The sequence below is a fragment of the Scyliorhinus torazame genome, chromosome 13 (assembly GCF_047496885.1).
Source record: "Scyliorhinus torazame isolate Kashiwa2021f chromosome 13, sScyTor2.1, whole genome shotgun sequence".
Classification (NCBI taxonomy): Eukaryota; Metazoa; Chordata; class Chondrichthyes; order Carcharhiniformes; family Scyliorhinidae; genus Scyliorhinus; species Scyliorhinus torazame.
Genome location: NC_092719.1, coordinates 170,741,983 through 170,754,369, shown reverse-complemented (window position 1 = coordinate 170,754,369; position 12,387 = coordinate 170,741,983). Strand labels below are relative to the sequence as shown.

General features: G+C 47.8%; 1 protein-coding gene across 1 annotated transcript in view; it reads right to left on the bottom strand.

The window, feature by feature from the left end:
• dennd6a (DENN/MADD domain containing 6A) overlaps window positions 1–12,387 on the bottom strand; it is a 213,996-nt gene that overhangs the window by 107,217 nt on the left and 94,392 nt on the right. The window contains exon 7 of the mRNA XM_072472432.1: window positions 6,363–6,442. Coding sequence (XP_072328533.1) covers window positions 6,363–6,442 — 80 coding nt within the window. The remainder of the gene's footprint in view (window positions 1–6,362; window positions 6,443–12,387) is intronic.

The window sequence follows — 12,387 nt, the reverse complement described above, 5'->3', positions numbered from 1 at the left end:
ATATTAATTAGCCCTTTCTCATTGTACAATATTAAATCTAAAATAGTCCGTTTTCTAGTTAGCTCAACAAACTGCTCTAGAAAATCATCGTGTACATGCTCCAGGGATTTGTCATCCTCAACATTAGTGCTCATTAGGTTTACAGTCTACATGTAAATTGAAATGTTCCATGATTAGTGTGTTAATCTTGTTATGTGCACCTCTCATTTCCTGCTTTATATCGTGCCTGATATTACCACTTGCATTTGGTGGCCGAGAACAATAAGGTTTGCAGCCCCTCGCTGTTTCTTAGCTCCACCTAAATGGATTCTACATCTAGAGCTTCCAATCTAAAATCCTGTCACACTAATCTCATCCTTTATTAATATTGCAACACTACCTCCCTCCCCATCCTTCCTAAATGCCAAATACCCAATAACTTTCAGTTCTAAAACTTGATCACTCCACAACCAGGGGCCGGATTCCCTGGTCGGCAACGCCAAAATCGGGTTCGGCCGGTGAATCAACGTTTCCAACGAAATTGGGGGCGGTGCTGCTTTCGCGATGCTCCGCTCCCTCCAAGGCGGCGTACTCTAGGAGTACACCACGCGCCGTATCGACGGCCTCAGGCTCCCCCCGATGCTCTTCCCCGACCGGCCGAGTTCCCGATGGCATCGGTCGTGTATGCTATCATTCGTCGAGAACTCGGCGTGGTGGCGTCATTAGTGGGCCCGACCCTGCATTCTTCACAGCTGCTGAATCGATCCAGGTTGGTCGCCAGTTTTGCTGTCGTGAAAGACCACGAGTTCTGCCCCGGCGTCAACACTTAGTCTCAGGAACGGAGAATTCCACCCTATTCCTTTGAAGTTCTGCTTTTTAAATTTAGCCCCTCGCTGTTCAAACTCTCCAAGACGAACCTACGGACTCAGTCGGGGGAGGGCCAATTAGTGGGCAGTGGGAACTTTGGCAGGGGCTGACCCAGGGGTCGCGAGCCGGCCAAGGGGGGGGGGGGGCACTATTTTGTAGACCTGGTCCGTGCCAAGTTGCACGGCCGTGCTCATGGGCGGCCACGGACCCGGCAATTCTCCAGGCCGTATCGGCAGCAAGAGCTGGTGACCGTTTTACGCTGAATCAGCGTCAGGACATAGCCTGAAAATCGGTGAATCCAGCCCCAGGTCTCTGTAATGGCAATTAGGTCATCTGTTGATTTTTAGATTTGCCATCAATTCATCTACCTTGTTGCGAATGCTATGTGCATTCAGATAGAATGCCTTTAATTCTGTCTTATTATTTTCACAACCTCTAGCCTTAACTGCTGCCGCACTTGTATTTTTGTATACCCTGTCCCTTCTTGCTACACTACAATAAGCATTTCCCTCATTGATATCCTGTTCTCTTACCTTCTCCTTTCTCTTTAGTTCGTCACATCTTCTCTCACCCCCACTATTTAGTTTACAGCCCTCTCTACTGCTCTTATGACTCGCAAGAACACTGGTGAAGACCATCCCGACAGTATAGTTCCCAATTTCCCCAATATCGTTCCAGTGCCCCAGAAATCGAACCCATTTCTCCGACTTCAATCTGTAAACCGTGCATTTAATTCACTAATCTTAGTTACTTTATGCCAATTTGTCCCAGATAATCCAGAGATAATGGGCGGGTTTCTCCATTGGCTCATGCCGAAATTGCGAAACATGATTGGGCGGAGAATAGGTCCCGACGGCAAAATCGCGGCGGGCGCCGATTGGACGCCAAATTGCATTTCTCCATCACCTCGACAGCAGCGCCAATGCGGTCTGGAACGCACGTACAGTAAACATCATTTACAAGTCATTAGTGGGCCAGACCCTGTATTCTTCACAGTTGCTGAATCGATCCAGGTTGGTCGCCAGTTTTGCTGTTGTGAAAGACCATGAATTCTGCCCCGGCGTCAACACTTAGTTTCAGGAACGGAGAATCCCGCCCTGTAACTTTGAAGTTCTGCTTTTTAAATTTAGCCCCTAGCTGTTCATACTCTCCAAGACAAACCTACTTCCTAGTCCAACTTATGTTGTTGGTACCTATGTGGACACTACTGCTGGATCTTCCCCCTCCCACTGCAAGCTCCTCTCCAGCCCAGAACTGATGTCCAGAACCCTGACTGCAGGAAAGGATTACAGCCTTCCGGACTCTCCCTCTCAGCTGTGAGACACCACTACCACTTCCTGTACCATGGTTGGTTTGCTCATCCACCCTGCAATCCCCATCGTACAGGCTGCTAGCATTTCAAACCTGCTGGACAATTTCAAGGGCTGAGGCTTCTCCACTTCAGCCTTCTCAATTCTCTTACCCGTCTCACTTGCAGTCACATTCACCTGCTTCTCACCACTGACCAAAACAGAAGACCTTACCCCAAAGGATGTGGCTACCTCCATATAAAATTTCCTCTCCCTGATGTGTTGCAGTGTCCACAGCTCGGCCTTTGAGCTGAAGCTCCTCAAGCCACAGACATTTACTGCAGATGTGTTCGCTCTGGATCACACTCGCATCAACAAGCTCCCACATCCTGCAGTTGCAGACTATCACTTGCCCAGCCAACCATATTGTATCTTAATAAATTAATGCCTCCTCTCACTCAATTATTGTACTAATTTTAAATCTTCAGAATCCAATCAACAATAAAGCAAGTAATTCTTTATCTTCTCCTCCAACTCACATGGTCCCCATCAGAAGCTTATTTTGTGCCACCGTCCTAAATTATTTTTGGTAGCACAAGTGGATAGCATTGTGGCTTCACAGCGCCAGGGTCCCAAATTCAATTCCACATTGGGTCACTGTCTGTGCGGAGTCTGCACGTTCTCCCAGTGTCTGCGTGGGTTTCCTCCGGGTGCTCCGGTTTCCTCCCACAGTCCAAAGACGTGCAGGTTAGGTGGATTGGCAATGATAAATTGGCCCTTCGAGACCAAAAAGGTTAGGAGGGGTTATTGGGTTACGGGGATAGGGTGGAAGTGAGGGCTTAAGTGGGTCAGTGCAGGCTCGATGGGCCGAATGGCCTACTTCTGCACTGTATGTTCTATGTTCTAATGATTCCTTCAAGCAACTTTCCCATTGTCAAAAGTGCCGTTTCAATGACTCAGTTAATATTGTTACAACATTAGCCTCTTTCTAGTTCATGACAATCTGGCAGAAATGAGATTTCAAAATATAACGAAGGGATTCATTGAACATGTCTCTCATTTCTGTGAATAAAGTTGGAAAAAAAAAAAAAAATTTTTATTCATATTTTCACAAAATATCAACAACAAAATACAGAAAGAAAACAACCCCCCCACCCCCGTATACATAAATAATAAATTAACAGCCTTCATCAACACAAAAGCAAATATACACGCCCACTCAAGAAAAACAAACCAACCCCCCCATTCCTTCCACTGAAGAAGAATCCTTTGCCGGGCTACCAGGGACGCATGGCCAGAATACCGGCCTCTTTCGCCTCCTGCACTACCGGCTCCTCTGCCACCCCAAATATTGCGAGCCCCAGCCCGGCTTGACCCTGGAACCTACCACCCTCGACACCGTCCTCGCTACACCCTTCCTAAAGTCCTCCAGCGTGGGCACGCCCAGAACATGTGGGTGTGGTTTGCTGGGCTCCCTGAGCACCTAACACACCTGTCCTCGCACCTAAAGAACCGGCTTATCCTTGCCCCGGTCCTGTGAGCCCTATGCAGCACCTTAAATTGTATGAGGCTGAGCCTCGCGCAAGAGGAGGAAGAGTTCACTCTCCCCAGGGCATCCGCCCACGTACCCTCGTCAATCTCCTCACCCAACTCCACCTCCCACTTACCCTTTAGCTCCTCCACCGAGGCCTCCTCCTCCTGCATCACCTGATACGTTGCCGCGATCCTCCCTTCTCCAACCCACACCCTCTGCAGCACCCGGTCCTGGACCCTGTGTGGCGGCAACAGTGGGAACTCCACCACCTGCCGCCGAACAAACGCCCTTACCTGCATATATCTGAAGGTGTTCCCGGGGGGAGCCCGAACCTCTCCTCCAGCTCACCCAGGCTCGCGAACTTCCCGTCCACAAACAGGTCCCCCATCCTTCTAAGACCTGCGCTGTGCCTGCTCAGGAACCCTCTGTCCATCCTCCCTGGGACAAACCGGTGGTTCCCCCGAATTGGGGACCACACCGATTTTTTGCATCCAACCCCGAATGAAACACCTGGCCTACCCACCCCTTTCTCAACCTTACCTGATCCGCCACCCTCAGGTGCGTCTCCTGAAGCATGGCCTTATCTGCCTTCAGCCCCTTCAGGTGCGTGAACACCCGGGCCCGTTTGACCGGCCCGTTCAGTCCCCTTACGTTCCAGGTCATCAGCCGGATCAGGGGGCTACCCCCCCCCCCCCCCCCCCCCCCCCCCGACTAGCCATATCCCATCCTAGGCTAGCCATGTGCCCGCACCCCGCCGCACGGCCCATTCCCCACAGCGGCAGACGCCCCCCGACCTCCTCTACCGACTCCAGCTCCTCCTTGGCCATTCCAGTAGCAACCCGGATAACCCCCCCCCCCCCCCCCCCCCAGCTGCATTGCTCCCCCCATTGCACTCCCATAAGTCAGCCGACTCCTGCTGACCCCGGCCGCTCCCTCGACCCCTCCCAGTGTGGAACTTCCCCTCCCACCCCATTGCCCACCAGCAGGCTCTCCCCCTCCCACTGCGGGAAAAAGCCCACGCTTCCCAGCCCGGCCCTGCCCCCTTCAGCCCTTAGTGCGGGAAAAAGCCTGCGCATTCCACTCGCCCGGCCCTGCCTCCTCTGGCGCAGCTCCCTTTTCAGGCCCCGTCCCCTTGCCCCCCCCCCCCCCCCCCCCTCCCGTGGGCCCCCATCCCCCCTGCCGGACATCAACCCCCCAAGCAGTTTACTGCCCCCCTCCATGAGCCCACCCGGCGGACCCAACCGAAACAGTGCCCAACCAACCACCGAAAAACAAAGAACCAACAATGACCAAAGAACTCCCCCTCAAAAAACAACACAACAATCCCCAACCATCCCTTCACCGCAGCCCCCCGCCCCTGACCCTCAGTCCAAGTTCAATTTTTCACCTGAACAAAGGCCGACGCCTCCTCCAGGGACTCAAAATAATGATGTTGGTCCTTATAGGAGACCCACAAACGCACCGGCTGCAGCATGCCGAACTTCACCCCCCTCCTGTGCAGCACCGCCTTCGCCCGATTGTACCCGGCCCTCTTCTTCGCCACCTCCGCACTCCAATCTTGGTAGATCCGGACCTCCGCGTTCTCCCATTTGCTGCTCCGCTCCTTCTTGGCCCACCTTAACATGCACTCCCGATCAGCAAACCGGTGGAACCGCATCAGCACCGTCCGCGGCAGCTCGTTGGGCTTGGGCCTCCTCGCCAACACTCGGTGGGCCCCCTCTAGCTCCAGGGGCCCCTGGAAAGACCCCGCTCCCATCAGCGAATTCAGCATGGTGACCACATAGGCCCCCACGTCCGACCCCTCCAATCCCTCCGGGAGGCCCAGGATCCGCAGATTCTTCTCAAACCCCTCTTGCCATTTTTTATGGAGCGCCTCCACCTTCACCGTTAGGCCTAGGATCTCATCTTCGTTCTCAGAGACCTTTTGCCGGACCTCCCGGATCGCTGTCCCTTGGGCCGTCTGGGTCTCCAGCAGCTTATCAATTGACGCCTTCATCGGCTCCAGCAGATCCGCTTTCAGCTCCCTAAAGCAGCGCTGAAGAAACTCCTGCTTCTCCTGCGCCCACTGCATCCATGCTGCCTGGTCTCCACCCGCCGCCATCTTGGTCTTCCTCCCTTGCTCCTTCTTTTGCTTCACTGCCACTTTTTTGGTCGCCCCACTCCTGGTCCAAGCCATACACTATTGGGGGAATGTTGCTATCTCCTTCCCACACCGGGAAAGGTCGAGCAAGCGCCGTTACGGGCTCTAAAAGGAGCCCAAAAGTCCGTTTCTAGCTGGAGCTGCCGAACGTGCGACTTAGCTCTACATAGCCGCAACCGGAAGTCTTTCTGTGAATAAAGTTAATCTGTTAACACAATTTAGATCAACTTTGATCACCTAGTTCTTTTTTCCTCCTCCTACGTTTGTCTGAGCCTTGATGAAATCATGAAAAGGAATGATTAGGATAAATTACTGAACCAAACGATTTGAAGAAAGTAAATTACAACGTGCATAACTGAAGTGCTAATTACAGTATCTATCTAGTGACATTAAGATTGCTCTGATACAAAATGAATGAGGTCATCAGGACTCAAGGAAGCAAAGACATTTAATTGTTCTTTGGGCTCTGGTGTCAATGTATTTACTCTGTGAAATTGTATTTAATATTTGTGCAAGTGATCGGAGGTTAAAACTAAGACTTTAATAATTGTACCTTTATAACGACCCCCATCGTGGGAAGATTCAGTGTCCTTCCTGGGATTGGTGCAGGCCAACGATCAAGATCATTACAGGCTGGAAAAAGGAGGAAGAAAATAAAAAATAAGTTATTGGTTGATGATTTGAACAAAAACTATATATTCAAGCTATAATTACATCTAAACATATAAATGTAAAGCAAATTCATGTATTTCTGCATTAGCAGAACAGATTTGGATCTATCTTCCTTAATGTTTAATTACTAATTACAAAAATAGAAAGTTCTAGCCAAACCAGCTATCAAATACAGTACTGCAGACGTAATTAGTAAGTGCAACTAAATTGGGAAAACTTCTGGCAGTCCAGAGGCCTGGGGTTTTGATGCTGCAGAGTGACAGCATGCAATGAAAGCTCTCGATTTCAGATGAGTGTTCAAGAGAAGCAATATTACAGGTTAAATGGTTTCTTACATGGTTACATCTTTTGCACGTCAAAGAAGCTGGTTATAGAGAAGTGACTGAGTCTTGAAAATGGTTAACAGAGAATATGAGAAATGGGATTTACATGTAGCTTTTGTACTGCTCTTGGCCATTAGCTCTCACGACATACGTTTCCTAGAGCCAGCAAGGCAAAGATGACCAACGTAATTTTGGACAAGCAGCAAGGAACATCTATATATGCGCTGGGTGTTACTGACTGCCATTGGTCTTAATGGGCTTAATAACACACTGTGACCAGCGGAGCAGCTAATTTTAGTGACAGGCAGCTGTGCCTTCAGCTGCTGAGACCCTCTGGAATCCCTTCAGTAAACCCCTCCATGACTTTACCTCTCTCCTCCTTGAAGATTTCCTTAAAATTTTCCTCTTCAACCAAGCCTTTGGTCAGCAGTTCTAATACTGCCACATGTACTTCAGCATCAAATTTTGTTTCAGAACATTCCAGTGAAACATTTTGATATGTTTTACTAAGTTGAAGATGCTATATGCATGCAAGTTGTTGATGATGATGTCATAATCATCACAAGAAATCTTTTCCTTCTCTTTGTTGTAACATTATTCCTCAACTCTTGACTTCAATATCAAAACCAGTGTTGCTCGTCTGTAATGTTGGATTCCCATGACGAATGTGATATAAAATAGTTACTTTAGAGATATTAGTTAATGTAATGTAGAAATAAGCCACTTTGATTCTGGCAGATAGAGACAAAGGGATTTGAGACCGCATGGAAAAAGCAGGAAGAGGTGTGTCTATGAGAGTGATGCTGCATTGATAGGGGCCAGAGAAAGGGATTGGAAGTGAGCCAATCAGAATAGATCAAACAGGTCAGGAGGGATATAGGCTGACCTATGGGCGTCGAGTATGTGAAACTTGATACCATTTGAATTGATTTGCAGAGATCCCTTTGTCTCTTGCTTTCATTTGCTTTCTGGGATGTAGGAGACTGGATGTCTCTTATGTTTCTATAAAATGAATCAAGCTTGCAAGCTGAATAAAATAACTTCTTTTTACGTGCGAATCCATCTCGACTTTTATTGAGGCCAGACTGACGGAGAAAGAAATTTGGGAATCAACATTTGGTGCCGAAACCCGGGATTTCTCAGGGCGATCCTGATCCAACTGCGAAATCAGAATTAGACTGATTATGAACAGGAGGATGGGGAACAAAGGGCCCTCAATGTAGAACTGGAAAACGACCGCGCATTGATTGTTCCCCTCTTCTTATCGTCTGATTAGTCTGGTCACTCGCGGTTGGCACAGAAAGACCGCCTCGACGAAATCACAGGTCAGTCTGGGGATTAGCAATTTAATTGATGGGATTTCATATTGTTGTTTCGGCTTGGGTTAGGGTTCTGGGTTGATGTGACATCGCAAATGATGATTCAATTCCAAGTATAAGGGTTCAGAGGCTGATGGGACTTCAGTAATGAAGGTTCAGTCTATTATATGGGTTCAGGGGCTGATGGGACTTCAGTAATGAAGGTTCAGTCTATTATATGGGTTCAGGGGCTGATGGGACTTCAGTAATGAAGGTTCAGTCCAGTATAACTGTTTTTAAATCTGAAGATGGTTCAACTCTATGTGTGAGTGTTTTAAATATATAGTTGATTAAGCCAAAATTGTCTCCTTGGACTGTATTGGCGAAAAACGCAGTTCCGAGGGCTAGTTGAGATTGTGGGGAATGCTGCATATTGGTTGAAGCAGAAGTCTCTCAAAGGGTTAACAGCAGCAGGCAAAGTCATGCCAGACAGTGCTTCTCACTCAGGCCTTGAGATAACAGTGCCAGTCGCTAGTGTAATCGGATACCTTTCCTTTGAGTCAGTGAACTCCAGCAAAGTTACGTTTTGAATTAATTAAAGGAAACCAGTGGGTTTCTCCACCTCTTTGATAAAAGTTATTATTTTCGAAAGCAATTGATTGAAATTGCCAGAATCTTAAGTTTTACTTACTTGAAATAAGGTTTATCTCATTTTATCTGGAGATTAATAGAAACTTAAAGAAGATCATGGACACCATTTTAAAAAGTGTCAATCTGGAGATAGTTGATTTTGCTAATACTTATGCGTATGTAAAAGAAAAAAAACTTGTTAAAAGAAAAATTGTTAAGATAAAGAAATAATTAAGTTGTAAATGTTATACAAGTTTGTGTTAAGCAAATTGTAAATTTAGTTCTGAGTTGAGATCAGAGCTAAGCTTGCAAGTTGCAGTAATTCAATTTGAATTTTCAAACATATTTAAGTTTAAAAAAAAAAGAGCAAATAGAGAAAAGGACACAGATCTTGAATGCGTTGAATAGCACATTTCAAAGGCCCATAAATCTTTCTGTTATCTTAGACCTAAAACCTAGGAAGACTGAAGAGCCAGAGGAATTTCTGGAGCGTTTTAATGAAATCTACCGGGGGCAGTCAGGCGATTTGCTGTATCAAAATGGTCAGAATTCCCCTCAATACTGTGCTATGTTAATGCATTGCCTACCACCTTCTGTGGTTACTGCTGTGAAATGTAATAACGTGAATTGGACAGAGAACAGCCCTTCCCAGATGGCAAGGGCAGTCAGATTTTACTGGAAGGAGGGTGTAGGCCAAGAAGGAGGCTCAGTTACAAAGGTTAAGACTGAGTATGTAATGAAAAAGGATGATCTGCGACCCCAACAAGCGGCAGAAATGGTAGTTTACCAGCAGGAGCCTCAATATAGTGACTTTGGGTGGGTGGATCAGCGAAGAGGAGGATGAGACAACAGTGCTATATTTCTATCACCCCCAGTGGTGGACGTGAGACGTTGAACAGTCACTGCATCACGTTACCCTGGCCTATGACAGAACTGGACGAAACAGGGAGTTGGAGGACAAATACCGGCCATTACTTGAGACCGAATGGCCAGTCAAGGTTACAGCCACAGTCACGGGAAAAGAAGGTACAGCCGATTTTGTTACAATATCACCACATTTATGGCCACAGTCAGCTTCGATAAGCCCTCATATTACACGTCAGGTCCATGACCAGTACCATGCCAGGGATATGGGGCGAATGGTCAGGAGGGCAGTGGATCATTCAGATCCAACAGACTACGCACTTCAAGTCATGCCGGACGGCACTACCATAAAATATTTTGAGGTCCCTGAAACGATTAACACTCGACTGCAGCATCACAGGGGACATGATGTGTTGGAATATGTCAATCCACAGGTCTGGGCGGAATACCCATCACAAGTGGGAAAGACAAATGTTACACCTATTAAGGTGATGATTAAGGATCATGTAAAGCTACCTTCCATTCGACAATACCCCCTGAAATCTCAAGCTGCTGCATCAATAGATAAATTAATTCAAGAGCTGTTGAAACAGGGTATTTTGGTCCCTTGCCAATCAGAATGTAGCACCCCCATACTTGCTGTGCCTAAACCAGCCAAACCAGACCAGTACCGATTAGTACAGGATTTATGTTCAATCAATGCCATCGCATAGCCGTTACATGCTCTCACCCTCCAACAGGATATTACGGTGTATAGCTCCCACTCGGTCATCGCACTACTGAGGCAACTGCAGACTCAGCATCTTACCGCAGCTCGTCAGAATAGGTATGAGATATACCTTTTGAACAATCCACGTCTGACATTTAAATACTGTACCACTATCAATCCAGCCTGTTTTCTTAGCGGTACCCCTGTCCATGAGGACGCGCCTGGTCACGACTGTTTAGCCTTGATTCAGGAAGCTACCACAATAAGGGGCGATTTGAGTGACATTTCGTCAGAACAACCTGACATGATTATGTGTGGTCAAATATCCCACCGGGGTTTAGTTAATGACCTACTGCAGGCCCTCCTTATGCCAGCGCAGATTTCCGTTATTAAATGCGCTGCCCACACGAATGGTACAACCCCAGTTGACGTTGGTAATGAACGAGCAGATGGTGCAGCGCGAACAGCCGCGCAAATTCAGCAAGTGATGGTGCCTAAGATGTTAAGTCAGACTAAACGATCTACTATAAATATGTCTGCTTCTGACAAGCCAATGCCAACCATCCAAGACGTCATAAGGTTACAGGAGGACGCTCCTGAGAGTGATAAACAAATGTGGAAACGGTTAGGTTGTACATATGAGTCTGTTTCCTCTTTATGGACCACGCCTGCACATCAGACTTGTATGTCTGATGTGCTGGCTTTATGGGTCATTGAATGTGTACACTTTGCAACTCATTGTGGGGCTCGAGGGACTAGTGATTTGTTGCTGGACACTTGGTGGCACCCTAAAATGCAGGGGTTGGCCCAAAGTATCAGTAATCGGTGTTTGATTTGTCAGCAATATAACACCGGAAAAGGTATCCCTTGTGGGAAGGGGCAAACCCCGTTGCCCAGTGGTCCCTTTGAGACGCTCCAAATGGATTACATTGAGTTGGAAAGGTGTCAATGTTACAAATATGTTTTGGTCATTGTGGATGTGTTCAGCAGATGGGTTGAGGTGTATCCGACTATCGATAATAAAGCTGCTACTGCGGTTAAAGTCTTGATGAGGGAAATCATTCCCCGGTACGGTATACCAGCTCAGTTAAGTTCTGATAATGGGCCTCATTTTATTGGACAAATTAACAAGGAGTTTTGCTCCCAGTTGGGCATACGCCAGCAGTTACACTGTGCTTACAGACCGCAGGCGGCCGGGTTGGTTGAGAGACACAATCAGACCCTCAAAACTAAATTGGCTAAATTAAGAGCAGACACGGGACTGACATGGCTTAAGTTGCTCCCCGTTGCCCTCTTCCAGCTGCGGGACCGGCCTGGCTCTCTCCCGCCGAGATTCTTTATGGCAGGCCTCTTAGAACTCCCTGGAGCCTGCAGGTTCCCAGACTGGTTCAGTTTCATCAGATGACTGAAGAAATGACCACCTATGTTCTAGCCCTCACGCAAGTGCTCAAGGAACTCCATGGCCAAGTCCGCGCGGCTCACCAGCCATTGCCCCCAGTACCTAGCTCACTTTCAGTCCAGCCCGGTAGTTATGTCATGGTCAAAAATTGGACTCGGAAGGGGTCGGAGCCGCGATGGGACGGGCCCTTCCAAGTTCTCCTTACCACCCCCACAGCAGTTAAAGTGGAGGGGCGAAGTGCTTGGGTCCACCTACATCACTGTAAATTGAGTCCATCTCCACTACTGTAAAAGGTCGGATACTAACCTGCCTCCCTTCTCCAGTGCTATTTTACAGGTGGGGAGCATGATGGAGTGGCTACGCATCGTCTGTCTGATATTTGGCCTCACTTCGCTTGGCGTGTTATTGGCGATGGACATGGAAAAGGGGAATATTATGTATCTGTGTAGCCCCAACCAATCTACAAGGATACATCACCTATGCAAAGGTGATGTTCTTCGCTGCCCCCATATACGAGGACATGGTATCGACTCATGGAAGGTCATCAAAGTTAAGGAGAATGCAGGAGTCATGAAGCAGTTGCACCGGTCCCGGCGATGGGAAGGGAACATTATATGGACATTGCCTTGTTTTTGGAATACATGTAAATTTGATTTTGGATGTGTTAAGAGTGGTACAATAAA